Below are 26,038 nucleotides of genomic sequence, written 5' to 3' on the forward strand. Positions count from 1 at the left end.
GTGTCAGGCCGTAAAGTTTGTCCGTTCTGAGCTACTGTAGAAGCATGGAAAAATTACCCCTGCAAATTGCTGAGCAGCTTTTGGATCCACTTTGCGTTTGGGTCGACACAAACTCTGGTGCCGCTATTCCTGGTAATTCTGTAGAGGAATACATTTGTTCCTTCACCATCCCAGAAAAAAATCCTCCATCGGTCTACAAATAGAACCTTCTCAATTTCTCTTGCCAAGCATGAAACTAACACTTGGTTATAAATTAAGCCATATAAATGTCCTGGGTTTATGGTTAGGCTCATAAAGCACTAGCACAGTGTTACTCATTGCGGGGATCACACAAGTATAAATCATGTAAAAAAATATGTGTAATATATATAATTGCTTTCATTTAATGGAAAGCAGGACATGGAACTTCAAGACTGAAATCCAAAATGTAATTAAGTGTTAACAACACTCGATTAAACAGATGTCAAATGATATTAGTTATCCACACCACACCATATTTGACATTTGGTTCCATATTCAACGCATGCTGCATAAGCAATCCGTAGTACTAAAGGAGCCAAAGATATGTCAGCGTGGCACTATGTACATGTTTGGTGTTTTCTCTTTTGGAGATCAGGTTACTTTATAAAACCAATAAAGAATGACTGACCAATCTGTCTGCTCTGTCTGTAGCTAGTAGCTGTTTACTGAACATTTTTCACAACAATCAAATAAGTTTAGTTTGTGTGTTCACACTGAAGGTGAAGCAATGTTTCACCTTTTGTCATTTTCATGAATTTGACCAATTTGTGTTTGCAGTGTTGTGGATGAGTAGTGAAACTAGTAGGTTTGCAGTGACTTGCAGTTCAGTACTGTACAGACATGTTTGCATAGTGAATTAAAGGTGAAGTAAGCGATTTATTTATGTAAACGCTACAAACCGGCACCCGTCTCACTGCCGGTGCACGCGCAGAGCGACAGATTGGTGAATGTTTATGCGCCTACAGTGGCGGAGCAGGAAAAAATCCTTCCCAATGTCTGTTTTGATGGTTTTTATCATGTTTTATCACACTGACTTATCTGAGATGATGCTATATAACTTGCTGCTTGAAGACCGCAGTGCATTAATGTGGTGACGTGAAGGGACTGCTCACTGCAGTCACTGACAGGAAGTTAGCTAAACTGACCATTCCACTTACTGAACCTTTAAGTACCATCAACACTTGATTACACAGATGTCAAATTATTTAGTTATCCACATATTGCCTTGGGTTACATATTTAACTGTGCTGCATAATCAAGCCGGATTAGTTAAAAGGAGACAAATATTTGTCATTGGGATTTGAAACAACCAAATCTGAAGGGAAATTCAAATACTGTACTTTATAATTAATCACGGAAATTCAGAAAATGTTACTGGCCAAGTTGGGGAAAAAATATTACGTTGAACCCTGCTGGGACATGGGCAATATGGAGAAGTTTAAATATAAATGATTTATGTTCTACAAGTATAAATCATGTAAAAAAATATGTGTAATATATATAATTGCTTTCAGGAAATGAAACTTCAAGACTGAGATCCAAGATGTAAGAATGAAGTGCTAACAACACTCGATTATACAGATGTCAAATGATATTAGTTATCCACACCACGTCTGACATTTGGTTCCATATTTAACTCATGCTGCATAAGCAAGCCACATTACTAAAGGAGCCAAAAATATGTCAGCGTGGCACTATGTACATCAGGGCTATTCAATTACAAATTCAGTTGGGCCAGACATTTTCTATGTACATGTTAGGTGTTTTCTCTTTTGGAGATGAGGTTACTGCACCAATAAAAATATCTTGCTCGATCTACTTAAATAAATCAAGGCAACTTTCTGCATAAAACTATTATGTAGACCACACAAGAATACTATTTGTATGAACTACATACATTTTTCAGCGCGGTTTTATATCAGATCAGCATGTTATTTAGTCATGAAATAAAATGGCATTAGATGTCATTGTAACTCATTCCGAGGTTAAAATAGAACGATATTTCTTCTATCTTGTCCAAGGGCTTAGGAACCGGGGGGGGGGGGGACGTGTCCCCTCCAATATTGGAGACAAACGCATTTGTCCCCCCCAAAAATGATATCGCGAGGAGAAAAATATTTGATTTTGAAATTGCTTTTATTTTGAAAGCGCAACACAGCTTCTTGTCATCGGCCCCCTGAATGTTTTTTTGTGTGCCCCGAACCGAGCCTTTGAGGTAGCGCGCAGGGTTGGCGGTTAGGCATTCAGGCGGGGAGTGCCCATTGGAGTGCCTTAACGCAGCGCTGCCTAGAAGGCTGCGTTGGGGGCACAAAACACCATCGAGCAACCAGCTCAGACTGTTTGGGAAGTCTCTCAGGCAGTTAAGGTGCCCACATACTGCACTCCCCGGCGCGGCGTATGGCCGCGCGAATCGCAGGTTCCGCGCCGCGTGATCATATTGGGTCATATTGTGTCCGCCGCCAGACCAGAGCAGCCTTCTCTACTCTGGGGATATGCTGGCGCTAGTGCTAACCGGTGCTGAGCGCACCAGTCTGCTGTGCTGATGGTGCTTTACCCAAGCTAACCGCTGCTAACTTGGTTCATAAAGCAAAACTGATAACTGTACACAGCAGGCAACAGACACATAGGCTATTCACAGAACTTATAGGAGCAAACTGTAACTATTATGTTTTCATCCATCTTAATTTCCTCTGTCCGTCGTCCCGAAGTGAGTGACGTCGGGAGGAGCTCAACGTGATTGGCGAGCAGGATTCGCGCCGCGTGATCCGCTCGCCGCCGGCCGCCCATTCGCGCGGCGGCGCTCGAAATACATTGACTTTCTATGTAAACTCGCCGCGCGGCGGTGTGCAGTGTGTGGGCACCTTTAGAACGCTACTCTGCGACTTTTTTCACACGTTAACCTGTTCTTTCTGTTAGTAAATGCTCTGCGCAAAAGCTCATTCACTTCCTACTTTATCCAAACCAACTTAAACATCTTTTTGTGTAACGTATCGCTTATTTAAGCCTGTAAACAAGCCTAGTGCTGCTTCCGCCTCTCTAATGCTGCTGCTGGCATATCAGAGGTTTACTGCTCCTGAACGTTATTGTCCACTAGCTCTGCGACTCTGCGGCATGCGCTCTCTAAAAGCCTTCTGTTCTATGGGCTCGGGCTGCCTATATTATAAATATAGGTTTTCAGGTTGATGTAAGGTGCGATTTAAAAAAATAAATAAAAAAATGGTGACGTTTTTATTCATGAAAAATTTGGAAACTTAACTTGCAAGAATTAAATCTTCCACACAGTAACATTCAAAGTATGATTGCATATCATACAGTTTTTTGTTTGTTTGTTTTTTTTCTTTTGTCAGGACCATTCCTTAATATAGTGTTTCTGCCAGCATCAGTGGATTTTCAATTCATAAATACGGTGATATTTCATCAAGTTCTTAGGTGTCTTTGTGGAGGTTATGAAGGGATTCAACAGGTGTCGTGAAAATTATTCTGTATATTTTATCAATTTATTATTTTCAAAGCAAATTTGAAAATGTAATATTTTTGCTTCCCATGGAAGGTGGCAGATGGTTGTTATACTGATGTGGAAAGCTTCTGGTAGTAGTGCTATCATGGTAACCCCCCCTCCCCGCTACAGCATTTATGTGTCTAAAAGCTTACATTACAGTAGCTGTGCCAAAAAGCAGGCGCAAAAATTCCGCTCGCTTCCTACAGTATATGTGTCCCCTCCAATGTTAAACTCATTCCTACGCCCCTGTGTAGACAACACAAGAATACTATTTGTATGAAATACATACATTTTTGAATGCAAGGAATACATTTAGCAAGTAAAGTCTACTTAGTAAAATTAAGTTGACTTTACCTGCAAAAGTATTTCTTACATTAATCAAATGATGTAGTTTTTATGAAGAAAATCTAGTTACCTTTACTTGCAAAATGTAATTCTTATGTTAGAAAAATTATGTAGTTCTTACGAAGACTAGTCTTGCTCAATCTACATAATCTGATGCAATTTCAAAAAGTATGGCAATTGTGGTACCTTGTGACATTTTGGTGATGAAATCAACATTTACAAGGCTCCAGGTATTAAAATTAGTAATATGCTCCTCAAATAGCATGGTGTCTGCCCCAGTGATTTTTAAATATTGTGTGCAAGACAATATTGTGCTCTAAAGAGCCAGAAAAAGATCATAAAGTCACCATGAATTCATAGGATTTATTGTGTGGACAGCACATCATTTCATAAAGTAACAAACACAATTCAAACATGTTTTAGCATTCGTTTAAACCTCCTAAACATGTAAATGTTACACAAACAAGTGAACCAGACCATCAGAGAAAACACTATTATTATGAAGTTGAAGAAGACGAGAAAACTTCATAACATAAGAAAATGCATGTGAATGACTGACAGTCACAGATTTTTCCAGTATGTTTGATTTTACTGAAGGGTTAATGAGTAGGAATCCATCTTTTCTAAAGGCTTCATTTGCAGTGGTAAGAATGAGCTCAGTATCAAAAGAGAAGGCAGGTATTTCAAACCGAATAGGCCAAACCTCAAAACGAAGGGAGGAGATGCTTTCTTGGAGTCTGTTACTGGAGTGTGTTGTCAAGGAATCCTCAAAGTTTTCACTGGTTTAACCAGAACCATCTTGATGGTGTCCTTGTCCTTTAAGTCTTGGGTTTCAAAAAGTGTAAAAAACTGAAAATCAAGTCCTTAAACTGCAAACTACAAGCTGGTTCAATTGTAAATGTTTGTTGAACGATGTTTATACTTATTTCACTCAATGAAATGCAAAATAATTTCTATCTTTTTTTATGTGATTTTCTGGATTTTCTTTTTGATATTCTGTCTATCACTGTTAAAATAAACCTAGCATTAAAATGATAGACCGCTCATTTCATTGTAAGTGGGCAAACTTACAAAATCAGTGAGGGATCAAATCAAATACTTATTTCCTCCACTGTAGGTCCATCAGGGCCAAAACTAGCAGGCTGGCCAACAGTCTATACCCCCAGGCAGTCAGGCTGCTAAATGGATTGTCTGCCCCCCCCCCACTCCACATTGGACACCCCTCTGTGACATAATTGCATCCCATACACCTCCATAACTATGAACTGGACTTTGCATCGCAGCATACCACTCAACAACCCTACCACCATCAGATGTATTTATTTATTGCACCAAGGACCTTATGGGTTATGGGGAGTCTATGGGGTATTTATGACATATAGGAGTAGTTACCATGTGTAAAATACTGAGTGATTGATTTATTGATTGATTCACTGAGATCTGATTAATTATGTAAATGTAAATTTGTGGACAACTAAAACGTTATGCCTGTTTGTGTTTGCTCTGACAACGTTTCGTTGTTACCTGTAACAATGACAAAATAAAATTAACTGAACTGAAACTGAACTGAACAACAACATCACCATGAGGTCCTCTCTTTCATGGCCATGGGGAAATGAGGGGGGCTTGAAAACATATATCTCACATGACCAAAAATGTGTTCCATTGCCTAGATACAGGGGGTGTCTCACATTACCCGATGTCTCACATTCCCCCGTTCTCCCCTATATTTTTTTCTTAAAAACATGATGAAAAGCCAGCACTATTTTTTGATAGTATTTTCGCATTCATAAAGAAATAAATAAAAAAAAGGCTCAGACATCAAAACTTCTTATAGGGATGTAAAGGATATAAAAACCCACTGACTACATTGGCGTCACTGGCTTCAATAAAGCATCAAAACAATACTCTGATAATTTTCTTCTATTAAACAATAGTCCGCATTACTGAGTGACACAGGTCATACCTCAATTTTCGCAAATCAATTGTTGATGGGTTTCTTGATTACAAACAAAACTGGTTGCACGCGCAGCCAGCTGGCAAAAAGAAACTTCAGTAGCAGGATTTTAATGCAAGGATATATGATGCTGGGATATATATAAAAATGACACCACGTTTGACATTTGGTTCCATATTTAACTCTTGCTGCATAAGCAATAAAAATCATATAAGAGGAGCCATACATGTGTCAGTGTGGTACCCTGACAGAGCAGTGTGTGAGGTCCATAGGTTACCCTAGCTTGTGGTAAGTGTGTTTCATCTCCTCTGGAGATTTTCAAAGTAATCACTATTTGAGGAATTTGTTTAAAATATTAAGTAATTACTATATTTCTTAAGCACATCTTGCCACATTTTAACCAATATCTGAATATATGGATTATGTTTTCAACAGGATTGAGGAATATAAAAGATTTTTCACGGAGAGAGAGGGTCAGGTATGAAGCTCTTTTAACTGTCTTAAATTTGTATTTGTGTGCAACATTTCATTTACTTGTTATTTGCCTGGTTATTGTTCATCTTATTACTATCAACTCAGTCTAGAAAATATTTAGAATGGGCTAATGTTAAGTCTTTGTAATGAAGCAGGAACATCAGTTAGATAGATAGATAGATAGATAGATAGATAGATAGATAGATAGATAGATAGATAGATAGATAGATAGATAGATAGATAGATAGATAGATAGATAGATAGATAGATAGATAGATAGATAGATAGATAGATAGATAGATAGATAGATAGATAGATAGATAGATAGATAGAGTGCTGCTTACTTTCAAGCAGCACTGTATATCTACAGGTGAAACTCGAAAAATTTGAATATCGTGCAAAAATTCATTTATTTCAGTAATTCAACTTTAAAGGTGAAGATTATTATATAGACTCATAGCATGCAAAGTGAGATATGTGAAGCCTTTATTTGTTATAATTGTGATTATTATGGCTTACAGTTTATAGAAACCCCAAATTCAAAATCTCAAAAAATTAGAATATTACATAAAATCAATAAAAAAAGGTTTTGAAATACAGAAATGTCGGCCCTCTAGAAAGTATAATCATGCATATGTACTACGTACTTGGTTTGGGCCCCTTTTGCATGAATTCTTGCCTCAATGCAGCGTGGCATGGATGCTATCAGCCTGTGGCACTGCTGAGGTGTTATGGAAGCCCAGGTTGCTTTGATAGAGGCCTTCAGTTCATCTGTAGTGTTGGGTCTGGTGTGTCTCATCTGCCTCTTGACAATAGCCCATAGATTCTCTATGGAGTTCAGGTCAAGAGAGTTGTCTGGCCAATCCAGCCCAGTAATACCATGGTCAGCTAACCAGTTACTAGTGGTTTCTGGCACTGTGGACAGGTGCCAAGTCTTGCTGGAAAAGGAAATTGTCACCTCCATAAAGCTTGTCAACAGACGGAAGCATGAAGTGCTCTAAAATCTTCTGGTAGATGGCTGTGGTGACTTTGGACTTGATAACACAGTGGGCCAACACCAGCAGATGACATGATACCTCAAATCATCACTGATCCTAATGAAATGTTGTGTTTCATTTGGAAATCAAGGTCCCACAGTCTAGAGGAAGAGTGGAGAGGCAAAACATCCAAGTTTCAACAGTCAGTGATGATTTTGATAGCATCCATGCCACGCTGCATTGAGGCAGGAATTCATGCAAAAGGGGCCCAAACCAAGTACTGAGTACATTTGTATGATTATAGTTTATAGAGGGCCGACATTTCTGTATTTAAAATCCCTTTTTTGTTGATTTCATGTAATATTAAAATTTTCAGAGATTTTGAATTTGGGGTTCTCATAAACTGTAAACCATAATCATCAAAATTATAACAAATTAAGGCTTGACATATCTCACTTTGCATGTAATGAGTCTATATAATATATTAGTTTAAACTTTTAAGTTCAAATACAGAAATAAATGAACTTTTGCACGATATTCTAATTTTTCGAGTTTTCACCTGTATATCTATGTGAACCCCTTGAGCCTTTTGGAATTGTATTTATTTTAACCATTATTAATTCATTTTTATCAATACCAGTATTTTCTATATGAAATAACAGATGTTTGTTTATCAATTCAAAATTTTTCTTTTCCGGAAATCAATTGTTAAAACAGACAAAATAAATGAATTGCCAACTTTTGTATGTGCAAAAGTTTGGGAACCCTGAGCTGCATTGCTTAAATCGATCAAAACGATCAGGTTGGCCAAATTGAGTGATGAAATGGACCAGTGTAATGAGAGATCTTTAGGGACGAAATTGGGCGGCATTAGATAAAACAAATATAAAACCAGGTCAGTTTAGGCTCACCAAAGTGAACCCATTCAGGTCAGTTATCCAAGAGTAAAGGAAATCTCAGAGGATCCCAGGAATAGAGTTGTGATGTTTCAAATTTGTCTGCGGACAGCTATAAATTGCTTTAAAAAAAGTTTGCGCTCCATCGATCCACCACGAGGCAAATCATCTACAAATGGAGAGCTTTAAGAGTGACTGAACATCTGCCTAGAAGTGGACTTCCTTCAAAAATATCCACAAGCGCCACAAGAAAAGTGATTTATCAGTTAAAAGCCAACCCAAACATTACATGTAGTGATTTGCAGACCTCTCTTGCAGCATCTGGGGCAGATGTGCATGGTTCCACAATAAGAAGAAAACTCAGTCAACATGGCTTTCATGGGAGGGTTGCTGAAGAAGCCTCTGCTCTCAAAAAATAACAAAACTGCTTGTCACAACTTTGCCAGAGAGCACCTAGAGATACCTGTCTTCTGGAAGTCTATTCTGTGGACAGATTAGTCCAAAATTTAACTGATTAGTAATAACCAAAACCGCCATGTTTGGGCTAAAATTCAACTCTGCCTGCCACCAAGAGAACCTTCTCCCAAGTGAAGAACGGTGGTGGCAAATGGTCTGCAAATCTCCAGATGTAATGTTTGAGTTGGCCTTTACCAGAAAAATCACTTTTCTTGTGGCACTTGTGGATATTTTTGAAGGAATTCTACTTCTAGGCAGATGTTAAGTCACTTTTTAAGCTCTCCATTTGCAGATGATTTGCCTCAAGGTGGACCGATGGAGCTCAAACTTTTTTTAAAGGAATTTATAGCTGTCCCCGGACAAATGTGCAACATCACAACTCTATTCGTGAGGTCCTCTGAGATTGTCTTTCCTTTTTAGGTGACCTACAGGTGAAACTCAAAATTAGAATATCGTGCAAAAGTTCATTTATTTCAGTAATTCAACTTAAAAGGTGAAATTGATATATCATATAGACTCATTACATGCAAAGTGAGATATTTCAAGCCGTCATTTGTTAGAATTTTGATTATTATGGCTTACAGCTTATGAAAACCCTTAATTTAAAATCTCAGAGCATTTTAATATCACTTGAAATCAATAAAAAAAGCGATTTTAAATGCAGAAATGTCGGCCCTCTATAAAGTAAAATCATCCATATGTACTCAGTACTTGGTTTGGGCCCCTTTTGCATGAAGTCTTGCCTCAATTCCCATTCATTTTCCATGATATTCTAATAAAATGAGTTCACTGTATATGGGTTCACTTTAGTGGGCCTAAACTGACCTGGTTTGATCTCTGTTTTATCTAGTGCCGCCCAATTTCTTCACTAAAGATCTCTCATTACAATGGTCCATTTCATCACTCAATTTTGCCCACCTGATTGTGTTTACCGGCTCGATTTAAGCAATGCAGCTCAGGATTCACAAACCTTTGCACATACAAAAGTTAGCAAATCATTTGTTTTATCTGTTTTAACAATTGATTTCCGTAAAAGAACATTTTTGAATTGATAAACAAACATCTGTTATTTTCTATAAAAAATACTGTTATTGATAAAAATGAATGATTAATGCTCAAGGGGTTCAAATTCTTTCGAGCAGCACTGTAAACAGATAGATAGATAGATAGATAGACAGATAGATAGATAGATAGATAGATAGATAGATAGATAGATAGATAGATAGATAGATAGATAGATAGATAGATAGATAGATAGATAGATAGATAGATAGATAGATAGATAGATAGATAGATTTGTTTGTTAATGTCTATTATTTAGTTTAACTTAGTTATTTTAGTTTGTCATGTGACTTGAAGTTATTAGTTTAAAAAAGATTAATAAGAATACTCAAATTTGCAATTACCCTACAGAAGTAACCAGCAACCATGAGTACTGACGCTGAGATGGAGGTTTACGGCAAAGCTGCCATTTACCTCCGTAAGCCAGAGAGGGAGAGACTTGAGGCTCAAGCCTCGCCCTTTGACGCCAAGTCTGCCTGCTATGTGGAAGATAAGGCAGAGTTGTACTTGAAAGGACAAATACTCAAGAGGGATGGTGGCAAAGTCACTGTCAAAGTCTTGACCACTCAGGAGGTTAGTATCATAAAGTAAAAGTAATCTAGGAATGTTTTATAATCAGTTCTCATCGTGACAAATGTCTTGTTCCAGGAGGTTGTAGTTAAAGAAGAACAGGTCACTCCAATGAACCCTCCCAAGTACGACAAAATTGAGGACATGGCCATGATGACCCATCTCAATGAAGCCTCTGTGCTGTATAACCTCAAAGAGCGTTATGCAGCATGGATGATCTACGTAAGACAATCTGCCTAATGAGAAAAGAGAAATGCTGAAAATGGCTACACTTGTATGAATCATAACTGTTGAATCTCTATGGTTACTTTCAGACCTACTCTGGGCTGTTCTGTGCCACTGTGAACCCCTACAAATGGCTCCCAGTGTACGATACTGAGGTTGTAAATGCCTATAGAGGCAAGAAGCGTGTGGAGGCTCCACCCCACATCTTCTCTGTCTCTGACAACGCTTATCAGTTCATGAATACTGGTAAGTTATAACAACTCTAATACTGATTACCATTTTTATCAGGTTTCACTTGCAAGAAAAACATAGTAAATTCTGTTGTTTTTATTTCTAACAGATAGGGAGAACCAGTCTGTCTTGATCACGTAAGTTTCATATTTGTTGACTTTGTTTACAATGATTAAATACTTTGAAGATATTCTTATAAGTCTATGTCTATCCCCAGTGGAGAATCTGGTGCTGGAAAGACTGTGAACACCAAGCGTGTCATCCAGTACTTTGCAACAATCTCAGTATCAGGCGGACAGAAGAGGGACGAGTCAAAGGTGTGATTATGTTATTGTATGAGTATAATTCAGTCTTATTTAAACGTGATATCTTTCAATGGAAAATAATTATAATAATACTAATTTTCTGGTATCAATTCTGTATTTGAATTACAGGGGTCACTGGAGGATCAGATTATTGCAGCCAATCCCCTGCTGGAGTCCTATGGTAATGCCAAAACTGTGAGGAATGACAACTCTTCTCGTTTTGTAAGTACGGAGGGATTTTTATAACATATACTATAGAAATTCCACATGTGCCGGGACATTAAATATTCCTATGTTACAAACAGGGTAAATTCATCAGAATCCATTTCGGCAAAACTGGCAAACTGGCTAGTGCTGATATTGAGACATGTAAGTAACAATCCTCAGAGAGCATACAAGTGTCTTAAATTGCGAGTTGGCCAGGCTGTGACGAATGAACAATGTTTGTAGATCTGCTGGAGAAGTCTAGAGTGACATACCAGCTTGAGCAAGAAAGAGGCTATCACATCTTCTTCCAGTTGATGACCGGCCACAAACCTGAGATAGTTGGTAAAAGATTGAGTATATGCACAACGTTTTTTTTCTTATTTAATTTGTATACATGACAATGCATTGAATTTTTTACAATTCTTTGATCTCCAGAAATGGCCCTCCTCACAACCAACCCCTACGACTTCCCCATGTGTAGCATGGGTCAAATCACCGTGGCTAGCATTGATGACAAAGAAGAGCTGGATGCCACTGATGTGAGTGAACTTCAATTCAAAATATTGGCATTTATTATGAGCAGTAAATGCAACATCAGAACTACTCTTTTAAAATAAGTTTCTAAATTGATTATTGTGTGGACAACTCCTTTGAAAATAGAACGCTATTGATATCCTGGGCTTCACTCATGAAGAGAAGCTGAGTATCTACAAGATGACTGGTGCTATTCTTCACCAAGGTAACATGAAGTTCAAGCAGAAGCAACGTGAGGAGCAGGCTGAGCCTGATGGCACAGAGGGTGAGAATTTCATGTTAACTCAAAGTGCATAGCTTAGAAACAACAGTAGGCCGAATACATGTCCTAGTCACTAAGGTATCTGTCATGATGGCCAATCACTGTCACATACTGTATGTATTTACTGTAAATCTCTGAAATATTTTCAGATGCTGACAAGGTTGCTTACTTGCTGGGTCTGAACTCTGCTGACATGCTGAAGGCTCTTTGCTTCCCCAGAGTGAAGGTCGGAAATGAGTATGTCACCAAGGGACAGACTGTACCTCAGGTATTCAAGATATACTGTTTAAAAAAAACATTTTAACTTTAAGAAAAAGAAAACTGAGAAGTGTAATTCCATGTGTGAATTAGCTCTACTTTTATATTTGTTTATTAACAAATAACATCAAGTAAAATATGAAAGTATTTTCCTTGATTCTTTCGTCTTATCTCACTGGAAGTAGTTCAAAAATACCAGCAATCCATCATTTTACGAAATACCTGACTGAATCAAATCATATATTTTCTTTGTTTTTTCTTCAGGTGATGAACTCAGTGCCTGCCCTGGCCAAGTCTATCTATGAGAAGATGTTCTTGTGGATGGTCGTTCGTATCAACCAGCAGCTGGACACTAAACAAGCAAGACAGTACTACATTGGTGTGCTGGATATTGCTGGCTTTGAAATCTTTGATGTAAGATTCATTTTCAAAAAGCAGCTTAAACCTTTGATTTCCGAATATGTATTGTGGTGTAGAACATATTATATTGATTATTTGTCCTCTCACAGTTCAACACACTGGAGCAGCTGTGCATCAACTTCACCAATGAGAAACTGCAACAGTTCTTCAACCACACCATGTTTGTACTGGAGCAAGAGGAGTACAAGAAGGAGGGTATTGTCTGGGATTTCATTGACTTTGGCATGGACTTAGCTGCCTGTATTGAGCTGATTGAAAAGGTAATGATTCCATTTTGAAATTAAATGTATTTGTTCTGTTGGTCTAAATTAGACAACATCTAGCATTTAATGACATACCTCTTCCTGCTTTTTTCAAGCCCATGGGCATCTTCTCCATCCTTGAAGAAGAGTGCATGTTCCCCAAGGCCTCAGACACTTCCTTCAAGAACAAACTGTATGACCAGCATCTTGGAAAGAGCAAAGCATTTGAGAAACCAAAGCCAAAAAAGGGTGTAAAGGTTGAGGGCCACTTCTCCCTGGTGCACTATGCTGGTACCGTGGACTACAATATCACTGGCTGGCTGGACAAGAACAAGGATCCACTGAACGATTCCGTTATTCAGCTGTACCAGAAGTCCCCAGTTAAACTGCTGGCTGCTCTGTATCCTCCTGTTGTTGAGGGTATGACATTGACTTTAGCAAACTCAAACATACTTTCACTGTATATGTTTATAAGAGCAGCATGTGTTCGTGTAAATTTGATTTATTGTTCTAACAATAAATGTCTACTTAAAATCGTCAACAGAGGTTGGCGGTGCAAAGAAGGGAGGCAAGAAGAAGGGAGGTTCCATGCAGACTGTGTCTTCGCAGTTTAGGGTAATGTTTAACACTGTACATTATAGTATCAAATCATATCTCAGTTTATACCAAAACTCACAATTGTTGCACTTTTTGACATGAGTTACCATTTTGGATCTACAGGAGAACTTGGGCAAGCTGATGACTAATTTGAGGGCAACCCATCCTCACTTTGTGCGCTGCCTGATTCCCAATGAGTCAAAGACTCCAGGTACATAGAGAACATAATATATTACAGATTTGTTAGTGTTGTTGATATGTTTTATTTTACTGTGTGCTGCTCCAACAAGGAAACTTACTAATTATTTCATAGATGTAATTAAGAAATGTCATTTGTATAGGATTGATGGAGAACTTCCTGGTTATCCACCAGCTCAGGTGTAATGGTGTGCTGGAGGGTATCAGAATCTGCACAAAAGGTTTCCCAAGCAGAATCCTTTATGCTGACTTTAAGCAGAGGTAACAGTGTATCTTTTAACAGAAGTTTGATGTAGAGTATTAAAAGAAAATACTCACACTGACGATTTACTCTCGTTAAAAAGGTACAAGGTGCTGAATGCCAGTGTCATCCCTGAGGGCCAGTTCATTGACAACAAGAAGGCTTCAGAGAAGCTGCTTGGGTCTATTGATGTTCCTCAAGATGAGTACAAATTCGGACACACCAAGGTAAGAACCTTGCTTTCCGTATGTCACGTACGTGAGTTGGTATGGGATTTGTTAGTTTTAAAGGGTATTCACTATGTACTTCATCCTATATTAATTCAATTGTATTTCATCATTCAGGTGTTCTTCAAGGCCGGACTGCTGGGTCTCCTTGAGGAGATGAGAGATGAAAAGCTAGCAACTCTGGTCACAATGACTCAGGCTCTGGCTCGTGGTTATCTCATGAGAACGGAATTTGTGAAGATGATGGAGAGGAGGCATGTTAAAAACAATCAATTCTGAATAATGGTATGGAAATTACAAACAACATTTCCATAACAGCAACTTCTTCTCCACAGGGAAGCTGTCTTTACAATCCAGTACAACATCCGCTCATTCATGAATGTGAAACACTGGCCATGGATGAAGGTGTACTACAAGATCAAGCCTCTGCTGCAGTCTGCTGAAACTGAAAAGGAGCTTGCTAGCATGAAGGAGAACTATGAAAAAATGACAAAAGACCTGGCTACTGCTTTAGCCAAGAAGAAGGAACTGGAGGAGAAGATGGTGTCCCTCTTGCAGGAAAAGAATGATTTGTCGCTGCAAGTAGCATCTGTAAGTAGACATCAACCGACTGTTTTACTTTTTTAAGTTTTGCAGAATTGATTGTTAACCTCTATTTTTATGAAATGAATTAGGAAGGAGAGAATCTGTCAGATGCTGAGGAGAGATGTGAAGGACTTATCAAGAGTAAGATTCAGCTTGAGGCCAAACTCAAAGAGACAACCGAGAGACTGGAGGATGAAGAAGAAATCAATGCAGAGCTCACTGCCAAGAAGAGAAAGCTGGAGGATGAATGCTCTGAGCTCAAGAAAGATATTGATGACCTGGAGCTTACCTTGGCTAAAGTGGAAAAGGAGAAGCATGCAACTGAGAACAAGGTTTGAAAATATGAATATTATCTTGCAGGTCAAGTAACATTAGAGTATTACTATTTCACATCTTTCTGAAAAACATAGGTGAAGAACCTGACCGAGGAGATGGCCTCTCAGGATGAGAGCCTGGCTAAGCTGACTAAAGAAAAGAAAGCCCTTCAGGAGGCTCATCAGCAGACTCTTGATGACCTGCAGGCAGAGGAAGACAAAGTCAACACTCTGACCAAAGCAAAGACCAAGCTTGAACAGCAAGTGGATGATGTAAGTTTACAAATTCACTTTCGAGTGGCAAAGCAAAATTCTTCATGAGGATAACTTATAACTTATATGAATGTTCAGCTTGAGGGTTCTCTGGAGCAAGAGAAGAAGCTGCGTATGGACCTTGAGAGATCCAAGAGGAAGCTTGAGGGGGACCTGAAACTGGCCCAGGAAAGCATCATGGATCTTGAGAATGACAAGCAGCAGTCTGACGAGAAAATTAAAAAGTAAGTTTCTTTGTGAATTTGAACAAAAACCTCTTTTGAATGAGGTGTTCCACTGCTTACCATGAACTCTATCTATTAATCTCACAGGAAGGACTTTGAAATCAGTCAGTACCTTAGCAAGATTGAGGATGAGCAGTCAATGGGTGCTCAGCTTCAGAAGAAGATCAAGGAGCTTCAGGTGACATATTGTCTTACATAAAACATATCTTATCTATTTTGTGTTTATGAAGCGAAAGTTCACTGAAAGGCAACTCACCTACATTCAACAGGCCCGTATTGAGGAACTGGAGGAAGAGATTGAGGCTGAGCGTGCTGCTCGTGCCAAGGTTGAGAAGCAGAGAGCTGACCTCTCCAGGGAACTTGAAGAGATCAGTGAGAGGCTTGAAGAGGCCGGTGGTGCCACTGCTGCTCAGATTGAGATGAACAAGAAGCGTGAAGCTGAATTCCAGAAGCTCCGTCGTGACCTTGAGGAGTCCACACTGCAGCATGAAGCCACTGCTGCTGCTCTTCGCAAGAAGCAGGCTGACAGCGTTGCCGAGCTGGGAGAACAGATCGACAACCTCCAGCGTGTCAAGCAGAAGCTTGAGAAGGAAAAGAGTGAATACAAGATGGAGATTGATGACCTCTCCAGCAACATGGAGGCTGTTGCAAAAGCAAAGGTACAAATCACATTAATGTTTAGAAAAAATCCAAAGTAGAACAGCAAAATAAGGTAATTCATCTTCTAGATAAAAATGACTTCATGATCTGATCTCTCTTTTCCTCATTAGGGAAATCTTGAAAAGATGAGCCGTACTCTTGAGGACCAACTTAGCGAACTGAAGACCAAGAATGATGAAAATGTTCGTCAAATGAATGACATTGGTGGACAGAAAGCACGTCTCCTGACAGAAAATGGTATGTATAAGTAATCAGTCGATGAAATGTTGTGTATATTTAAGCAAAATAACACAAAATAATGTATCGTGAAATTTTTTCACAATAGGGGAGTTCAGCCGTCAAATTGAAGAGAAAGAAGCTCTTGTGTCCCAGCTGACCAGAGGCAAACAGGCCTTCACACAGCAGATTGAAGAGCTGAAGAGACAGATTGAAGAGGAGGTTAAGGTAAGAAAAAGCTAGGTGTGTACAAATCAAATTCATGTGTGATATTTAGAAACTTTGCAAACTGAAAATGATTTCTTACACAAGGCCAAGAATGCTCTTGCCCATGGACTGCAATCAGCCCGCCATGACTGTGATCTGCTGAGAGAGCAGTTTGAGGAGGAGCAGGAGGCCAAAGCTGAGCTGCAGCGTGGTATGTCAAAGGCCAACAGTGAGGTGGCTCAGTGGAGAACTAAGTATGAAACTGATGCTATCCAGCGCACTGAGGAGCTTGAGGAGTCCAAGTGAGTACAATTCAAACAATTAAATGGCTAGAACGATTGTAATGTTAATCTTGTAACTAAAAAATATATATATGTTCATTCATGTACTAGTTTTACACAAAGAGATCAAATGCACCTTTTCAAACAGGAAAAAGCTTGCCCAGCGCCTTCAGGAGGCTGAGGAGGCGATTGAGGCAACAAATTCCAAGTGTGCTTCTCTGGAGAAAACCAAACAGAGGCTCCAAAGTGAGGTGGAGGACCTCATGATTGATGTGGAGAGGGCTAATGCTCTGGCTGCCAACCTGGACAAGAAGCAGAGGAACTTTGACAAGGTACCAACACTCACTTTGTTTGTCCCTGCCATAGCATCAATACAATAACATATACATATTTGTATATGTTTTTTATATTACCATTTACTAAATGACCAACTGATCTGTATCAATGGTGTTATTCAGGTCTTGGCAGAGTGGAAACAGAAGTTTGAGGAGGGTCAGGCAGAGCTTGAGGGAGCTCAGAAGGAGGCTCGTTCTGTTGGCACTGAGCTCTTCAAAATGAAGAACTCCTATGAAGAATCTCTGGATCAACTGGAGACCATGAAGCGCGAAAACAAGAACCTGCAGCGTAAGTTTTTGTGACATTATATTCTATTCAACACATGGTGGTTGTAGGATGGCCTAGAGGAAAGGTGGCCGACCAGTAACCATGAGGTCGCTGGTTCAATCCCCGGCACCGGACAGGGGGGTGTTAGTTGTAAAAATACAATCTCTACCATTGTGTCCTTGAGCAAGACACTTAACCCCAAACTACTCAAGGGGCGCTGTACTTTGGCATACCCTGCGCTCTGACCCCCTCCGAAGTGTGTTAACTTGAGAGGGGATATGCGAAAAGACAAATTTCAATGTAACCATTGACTAATAAAAGTAACTTAACTTAATGGATGTTTTAGAATTAAGCATCCATATTTCACATATAAAGGCTTAACAACATAAAACACATGCATCTTTCTACAGAGGAGATCTCAGATCTGACTGAACAGATCGGTGAGACTGGCAAGAGCATCCATGAGCTGGAGAAGTCCAAAAAACAAGTGGAGACGGAGAAGTCTGAAATCCAGACAGCTCTTGAAGAGGCTGAGGTACATTTAAGAGGAGATCTTAAAAAAATTATTCCAATATAAATCCATCATTTTAAATTATAAATGCTGTGCAGCAGAGCTGACTCTTTCTTTCTTTCTTTCTTTCTTTCTTTCTTTCTTTCTTTCTTATCATTAGGGAACTCTGGAACACGAAGAGTCTAAGATCCTGCGTGTCCAGCTTGAGCTCAACCAGATTAAGGGTGAGGTAGACAGGAAGCTGGCAGAAAAAGATGAGGAGATGGAGCAGATCAAGAGGAATAGCCAGAGGGTGATTGACTCAATGCAGAGCACACTGGATTCTGAGGTCAGAAGCAGGAACGATGCCCTGAGGATCAAAAAGAAGATGGAGGGAGACCTGAATGAGATGGAGATTCAGCTTAGCCACGCCAACCGCCAGGCTGCTGAGTCCCAGAAGCAGCTTAGGAATGTCCAGGCACAGCTGAAGGTATTGTAAGACACAGGTGTTGTTACACAGTGCTCAGTATAACTAAATGTTGGCATTCATTTTGATATGTTTTCACTAGGATGCACAACTGCACCTTGATGATGCTCTCAGAGCACAGGAGGACTTCAAAGAACAAGCTGCTATGGTGGATCGTAGGAATGGTCTCATGGTAGCTGAGATCGAGGAACTTAGAGCTGCTCTGGAACAGACAGAGAGAAGCCGCAAAATCGCTGAGCAGGAGCTGGTGGACGCCAGTGAGCGTGTTGGACTACTGCATTCCCAGGTGAACACTTTTTCAACATTTCTCCACTAATTTACAAATCTAAATATTTGTCAGGCAAGTGATAACTTAACTTATTTCTGATCTTTTAGAACACAAGTCTTATTAACACCAAGAAGAAGCTTGAGACTGACTTGGTCCAGGTCCAGGGTGAAGTGGATGACACTGTTCAGGAAGCAAGGAATGCAGAGGAGAAGGCCAAGAAGGCCATCACTGATGTAGGTTTATATTTCACATGTTCTTAATTTTAGTTTTAAAAAGAAAGAGGGGTGCTTTTTCCAGACATTTCTCATTAACATTATTTCCTCTAGGCTGCTATGATGGCTGAGGAGCTGAAGAAGGAGCAAGATACTAGCTCCCACTTGGAAAGGATGAAGAAGAACCTGGAGGTCACTGTTAAGGACCTGCAGCACCGCTTGGATGAGGCTGAGAACCTGGCCATGAAGGGTGGCAAGAAGCAGCTCCAGAAACTGGAGTCTAGGGTAAGAAATTAATGTTAAGAGTTTGTACAGCTGAAGCAAGACTTTTAAAAAGTATTGATAGTTCATGTCTTTACTGTGTTCTATAGGTGCGTGAGCTGGAGGCAGAGATTGAGGCTGAGCAGAGACGTGGAGGAGATGCTATTAAGGGTGTCCGCAAATATGAGAGGAGGGTGAAGGAGCTTACCTACCAGGTACAACCACATTAAGTTTAAACATGTAAACATCTACTACATGTATTTCATTGAGGACATTTAACATGCACATTTTATTGGTATAACAGACTGAAGAGGACAAGAAAAACGTTGCCAGGCTGCAGGATCTGGTTGACAAGTTGCAGCTGAAGGTTAAGGCCTACAAGAGGCAATCTGAGGAGGCGGTAAGGGACAACATATACATTTTTAACACTAAAAACTTGATGTGTCAGATTTAACATACACATAGAAGACCTTGGATATTCAAAAAAGTCCATTTCTATCTTACTCCAGGAGGAGCAGGCCAATACTCATCTGTCCAAGTGCAGGAAGGTTCAGCATGAGCTAGAGGAGGCTGAGGAGCGTGCTGACATTGCAGAATCCCAGGTCAACAAAATGAGAGCAAAGTCCCGTGACTCTGGCAAGGTAAATATACAACTGCGTTTTGGCATAGAAAAATACATTTTAAATTAAAAAGTACTTAACATGTATTTTGTACCTAATCAAACCCTTTGTTATTTGTGTGTGTTTTAGGGAAAGGAGGCGGCTGAGTAAACCACTCCAGCTAGTGGGCTGATAGTTTCTAATCATATAATATGATGTGAAATGAATGATACCGCAATAAAAGCATTTGATCTTAAATTGCTATTTGTGTCATCTTGATCTTATTGTGTCTTCAAAAATAAGCCAATGTTAGTGTTGTAACAATTCATATGAAGGTCCAGTCTGAAAAGTATTATAAGCATATTCACAAGATGTTATTTATAAGGCTTTATAAAGCTCAATATAAATGGTAATAGGGCTGCAACTAACGATTATTTCAATAATCGATTAATCGGTCGATTATTTTTTCGATTAATCGATGAATCGGATAAAAAAAAAGAAACATTTGTAAATGCCGCATCTTTATTCAGAAACTGAACATTACTTCAAATTCACAGTGCAGACTGAAGTGTCAAAACACCAGGTTATTGCTCCAACGTCCCGGAACTATTAAAAGTAATATTAAATGATAAAAAATTAATAATAAACTTAACTGGGATAACACAAAAAAAAACATACAATGTATGATATACATGTATACAGTATAAGGGATGTCCATGGTAAACCAGTCAACCGATAATATTTTTAACCGGTAAATACTAACGGTTAAAAAAATTAAATCATCTTAATTTCTCTCAGATGACAGAAGATCGTTAATTTGTATTGATGTTGATACCATTTTCAAGACTCCTTAACGATCCAAGTCTTTATTGATATCACAATTGATAATTTTCTATTATTTTGTTGAAATAGAACTTGTATTATTGCTTTAATTGCTGATATGATCATAGCTCAAGATAGGATAATAAACAGGTCATAATTCCATCTTTACTATCTATTTTATATTGCTGGGAAAACAAGTTTTGCCAAAATCTCAAATTTCTTTTTGTTTGTGTTGCATTTGAACACATCAATCATATTACTGAGCCGGCCTGAACACATCACAGTTGACATGTTTGCTACTTTTTTTAAGCTAACTAGCTCTATATCCTTCCGATTTTAACATGGATTTAAAATCTGGATCACTATTTTTAACTGACGGGACTTTCTACACCGTTCGGTTGTGTGATTACTGCCGCTGCTTTGAATGACTGTTGATTCGCCGATGCCGACTCTCCGAGCACGTCTGCACACCGTCTGCAGCAGCAGCAGCTGACAGAGTTTTTTTGGACTAGACGGATACTGAGTTGAAGGAGTTTTTTTTAACCCAAAGAAAGCAAAGGTACAACACTTTTATATAGGCCTGCAGTCCAGTGTTAGATATGACCAAAATACAAGCTGTGGCCGCTCACACTATAGCTTTCCCGCACGTGAAGCGAGCCTTCACGTGCGGAAGGCTCGCTGTGGGCGTGCATGAACCTGTCGGCAGCTGGATGTAAACAGTGCCGCGCCTGCAAGTGACTTATTAATCGCGCGACTCAACGAATCGATGACCAAATTCGTTGCCAACGCTTTTAGTAATCGATTTTAATCGATTTTATCGATTCGTTGTTGCAGCCCTAAATGGTAACACTTGATAATAATGTTAATTTATTAGTCACACATAAGTCATTTATAAATCTTATTCAAGTCATTAGATAATGATGAACTAATCATTTAATAAAAGCGGTAATATATATTTGTGTTATGTTTACATATCACAAATGTGTTTTAAGTCATCTATAAAGTGACATCTATTCGACTGTGCCAATCTCACAGTCGAATAGATGCAAAATATGAAACAAAGATCATTCTGTTCCAGCTATATGGGGGTGCTGAATGTCTGATTTTACATGGAATTGCTTGGATTCTCCTAATTTATCAGGATACATCACCTATCGTAGTATAACTATCAGCCTATTTTACTGGTAATAAAGATTTGAAACCACCTCAGGCTTTTAACCAATCTCCTAAGTGTCAATGACTAAGGTCGACACAAGTTATTACGCCAACCCAAGACAAACTATAATTGGGTCTTTTAACCCCTTTATGTGGTTTAGGAAAAATATGTTCCAATGTAGCAAATGAGAATATGGATCAATAAGCAGGAAAAAATTATTTTGATTGGACGATTAGTTGACTATAGGCAAGATGTGACCAATAGGACTTGTACACTTTAGATTACGGGGAAAGGTTTGTAAATGACTTATTAATATTATTACAATGATTTGTTACTGAGTGTGTCCTGATTTACTAAAAGCTTTATAGATGACTTACAACACATTAGTGATGTTAACATAACACTTATTAATCATCTAGAAATGTATATTACTGTTTTGTAAATCATTAGACTTATGAATCACTTATAATTAACATTATTATAAAGTGTTACCCAATATCTCTACTCTTTATATTATTTGGGTAATAGCCACCATAATTGTTATATCCCATAAAATGTCTAAATTGGGATTATCAAATAACTAAATAAATAAACGCGGGGGGGGGAAACAATGGATTTAAGGAAACAGTTCAAGAAACAATCAAGTCATTTAGTATTTAACTAAATTACGGCACAGGTAAATAAAGGTGATCTCCACAAGACAAGCAAAGATGGACTGTTAAGTAAACACTGCCAAGGCCACACATTTGAATCCCATATCAAACGGCACGTAACACATATTTAAACAATATCACACAAGAGGGAGTTATGTTGACGATCTATATCAGCACGGCTGTGATTCGGTCATAGACACGAGACCGAAGACGATCCTTATAGTTCTCTATATTTATGTTTATTTTATGCACCATCTGGCCAAAGCAAATTCCTTGTACATGTGAACCTGCCAATTAAACTAATTCTTATTCAGCAGGGTTTAAGATTGTTTTATTATTGTTAAATAGGGATGTCCCTTTTTATTTGAAATATGAATATTCGTTCGAAGGTGGGGTGAAAAGTTCAAATTCGAACTGTAATTTCCCGTTCGACACTGTATGTGTGCTGCAGTCTCATGCGAATCAGACCATTCAAAGTAGTTTCCATTGTGATCCAGCAGAGGGCGCTTTCTAACTGTTCTATCAGTTTGACATATTTCATACCCTCTTGACCTATCAGTAAACCAAGCTAATGTTAATCATGATGTTAATCTGTTGGATCATATACAGTGAAACAAGGATGTGTGACATTTTGGAAAGCAGCACAGTCAACAGGCAGTTTAACGTTTTCTCAAAAAATATGTTTTATGTCTGTGCTTTTTATTCTTTATCATGGATTTCAACACAAGCACGTCAGAAGTTATTTTAACAGCGTCATGACAAATAAAATGAATGCAATGTGGACCAGAGGATTTGAGTTACGTCCTGTAGAATAAAATTATTCTCTATTTTGTGCATTGTGTGATCAGTACCTGTATAAAAACACTTATTTGTTTGAGTTTTTGATCAGTCTTTATTAAAACAGACTTTATTGTTGTTTTTTTGTAATAAAATGGCAACTTAAACACAATTTAATTCCTTTTATTTCAAATTATTCAGAGTCTGTGTTCATACAGCAAGAATAATGTTTCCCTAATTCAACATTATATACTTAAAGTAGCACCAGTTATGCATTATTCAGTAATTATTTCACATTTCAAAAGAATAACACCAAAAAGGGTCAATCATCAAAGAAAAACTGTCTGCTAAGAACAACATTTGAGTTACAAAGGTGGTTTTAATACTCCCTACAGTTCATTCACAGTTTTATAAACTTTGTAAAAAAAATGTTTTTAACGTTATAGCTAAGGCATGTGAGGAAGCATTATGAAAGCATTATTGAGTTATCGTTTCACTTTTTTCAAAAGGATAGAAACAGAACAGAAAGGCCAATGAAATTGATAGAAAGCTGTGTGCGTAACAATATAGTTACAAAGGTAGTTTTAGTCAATTCACAGTTTTGTAAAGTTAAATAAAGCCAATGTTACATCAAGATGTTGCTGGCATTGGGAGAGACAGTGGTGGAGCCGGAGGTCACTTCATCACTCCTGTAATAAAATACAAGGAAATGTATTAATTAAATGACTGGAGTGAAGAAGAATGAGTCATAAAAGATACACTGTTAAAATGCAAAAGTTATGAAAACGGCAACTTTTTCAAGGCAACTGTCTAGACTAGATTTTTTAGTTTTGATGCTTAAACTAAGTAAAACTGCCCACATTTGAGCAAACTAATTATCTTTTGTTGAGATAACGTATAACTTATATGTAAGGAAAATGTATATAGAATTCTACTTCAAATTATGAGTTGTATACTAATAATTTACAGAAGCAACGGTGGCCTTCAAGGACAAGATGCTAGTTACTAAAGATGGCATCATCCACCACTGTCACAAGTCTTTCCACAATATCAAGTGATGAGGTGAAGATGTATAGTCATTTATTCTATAGTACTTCTTCTTCTTGGTCTTCCAACAGGTGCATTTCCCCAGGACGCCCACTATATATAAAAACGCCTATGGTCATCAAGTTAGTCCATTCTGAGCTACTGTTGAAACATGGAAACCTTACCCCTGCAAATTGCTGAGCAGCTTGTGGATCCACTTTGCGTTTGGGTCGATGCAAACTCTAGTGCCGCTCTTCCTGGTGATTCTGTGGCGAAAGAAATGTTATATTTTTAACTGAATAAATTTCTCACATTAAACTCAACTTGGAGTAGACTTGTGTCACAAATGAGTGACAAACAGATACTTTATTTATCCCCATGGGAAGATTCATATCTATCTATCTATCTATCTATCTATCTATCCATCCATCCATCCATCCATCCATCTATCTATCTGTTGACCACAAGAATTACATTCAAATAAAGTTTCATTTTGACAGAAGTGGAACATAAAGTACATTTACAGAAGTGGTTCAGTACTGCATGTATGTATCTAGGACATTTTGTGAGTTTCAACTCATATTTACAAAACACAAGTTGGTTCTACTTTTTGGTGTTAAAAATCGAATGATAGTTTTCCAAAGTTTTTTGTTTTGTTTTTGCATATTGCTATTCTTTAACTTTATCATAGTATCCCGTCAGATCTGCTAGATATCATCCTTAAAGCAGCTGTAACAAAAAACAACTCAGCAATCCTTGAATACATAATGAATACTCACATGATTTCAGTCCGACGACAGTGTCCTGCAATCGGAATCACCTCGATTTTCTCAATGATTTGAACCTTGACCCGATTAGAAGTCGTCCTTATGCACTTGCAACCTGGAGCAGCTGTGGAAAAAAGTTGATTTTGGTTGTTATGGAAGTCTGTAGTTGGACACAATAGTCTGACTTTGTAAATCGTCAAACTGACATCTTTAAACTTTGACAACAAAAATAATAAACTCAACACTTCCTCAATACGCAAAACATTCTGATAAACATGTATGAAGTTTGATGTGTCGGAATTTTGAAAAAAAGAAAATAACATCACCTAGAACAAGATAAAAGATATGGGACATATTTATAAAGTTGTCTCTACCTTCTGCAAGATATCAAAATTAAAATACCTCTAAATATTGTGTTGTAAGATATCATTAATATAATTACAGTGCGCCTTAAATTAAAAACATATTTAGGAACTTTGTTTTCCACGCTCGAAGATGAATAAAAAATCTCTTTACATGCAGATTACACCTTATTTTTCCATTAACTTCAGTTGCACAAATTGTTAAGTTTCAGAAGGATATTAGAGTTGATTTAAATTATATTGTTTTTAATATAACGTAACATTATATCAAAAATAACCATAGAACCGTGCATTTAAAGGATATTTTTTATAATATAATATACTTGTAAACATGATATGATAAATAAATCATCTCACCGTGCAGAGAGGCAATGCAGCAGCAGAGGGTCAGAGCGGCGAGGAGGAGCAGAGGTTTAGTCGTCATGTTGTCGCTTGTTTTGATGTTTCAGAACTGAAGAGGATGTGAGAGAACGAATGGAGCGGACGCCGGGTTTATAAAGCAGCAAAAGAGGAAGTGTGTGTGTGTGTGTGTGTGTGTGTGTGTGTGTGTGTGTGTGTGTGTGTGTGTGTGTGTGTGTGTGTGTGTGTGTG

The 26,038-nt window shown here is 38.3% G+C and overlaps 1 protein-coding gene across 1 annotated transcript in view; it reads left to right on the forward strand.

Moving 5' to 3' along the window:
• Positions 1–20,055, forward strand: part of LOC307258094 (myosin heavy chain, fast skeletal muscle-like) — a gene marked incomplete at both ends in the record, with an annotated part of 33,332 nt that extends 13,277 nt beyond the window's left edge. Inside the window, 39 exons of the mRNA XM_080037500.1 lie at positions 10,054–10,260; positions 10,336–10,479; positions 10,572–10,728; positions 10,823–10,850; positions 10,931–11,030; positions 11,148–11,240; positions 11,324–11,387; positions 11,469–11,567; positions 11,661–11,764; positions 11,886–12,024; positions 12,171–12,289; positions 12,544–12,693; positions 12,789–12,959; positions 13,058–13,361; positions 13,486–13,556; positions 13,662–13,749; positions 13,880–13,997; positions 14,081–14,204; positions 14,322–14,458; positions 14,540–14,795; positions 14,879–15,121; positions 15,200–15,376; positions 15,455–15,600; positions 15,688–15,778; positions 15,870–16,259; positions 16,371–16,497; positions 16,586–16,704; positions 16,789–16,985; positions 17,113–17,296; positions 17,423–17,588; positions 17,978–18,102; positions 18,239–18,547; positions 18,627–18,830; positions 18,920–19,045; positions 19,139–19,309; positions 19,396–19,500; positions 19,590–19,685; positions 19,795–19,926; positions 20,035–20,055. Coding sequence (XP_079893626.1) covers positions 10,054–10,260; positions 10,336–10,479; positions 10,572–10,728; positions 10,823–10,850; positions 10,931–11,030; positions 11,148–11,240; positions 11,324–11,387; positions 11,469–11,567; positions 11,661–11,764; positions 11,886–12,024; positions 12,171–12,289; positions 12,544–12,693; positions 12,789–12,959; positions 13,058–13,361; positions 13,486–13,556; positions 13,662–13,749; positions 13,880–13,997; positions 14,081–14,204; positions 14,322–14,458; positions 14,540–14,795; positions 14,879–15,121; positions 15,200–15,376; positions 15,455–15,600; positions 15,688–15,778; positions 15,870–16,259; positions 16,371–16,497; positions 16,586–16,704; positions 16,789–16,985; positions 17,113–17,296; positions 17,423–17,588; positions 17,978–18,102; positions 18,239–18,547; positions 18,627–18,830; positions 18,920–19,045; positions 19,139–19,309; positions 19,396–19,500; positions 19,590–19,685; positions 19,795–19,926; positions 20,035–20,055 — 5,802 coding nt within the window. Of the gene's footprint in view, positions 10,261–10,335; positions 10,480–10,571; positions 10,729–10,822; positions 10,851–10,930; positions 11,031–11,147; positions 11,241–11,323; positions 11,388–11,468; positions 11,568–11,660; positions 11,765–11,885; positions 12,025–12,170; positions 12,290–12,543; positions 12,694–12,788; positions 12,960–13,057; positions 13,362–13,485; positions 13,557–13,661; positions 13,750–13,879; positions 13,998–14,080; positions 14,205–14,321; positions 14,459–14,539; positions 14,796–14,878; positions 15,122–15,199; positions 15,377–15,454; positions 15,601–15,687; positions 15,779–15,869; positions 16,260–16,370; positions 16,498–16,585; positions 16,705–16,788; positions 16,986–17,112; positions 17,297–17,422; positions 17,589–17,977; positions 18,103–18,238; positions 18,548–18,626; positions 18,831–18,919; positions 19,046–19,138; positions 19,310–19,395; positions 19,501–19,589; positions 19,686–19,794; positions 19,927–20,034 lie in introns of the transcript that reaches the window.
• Positions 20,056–26,038: the final 5,983 nt, after the last annotated feature.

The sequence above is a fragment of the Ammodytes marinus genome (assembly GCF_949987685.1).
Source record: "Ammodytes marinus genome assembly, chromosome: 2".
In the NCBI taxonomy this organism is placed as follows: Eukaryota; Metazoa; Chordata; class Actinopteri; order Uranoscopiformes; family Ammodytidae; genus Ammodytes; species Ammodytes marinus.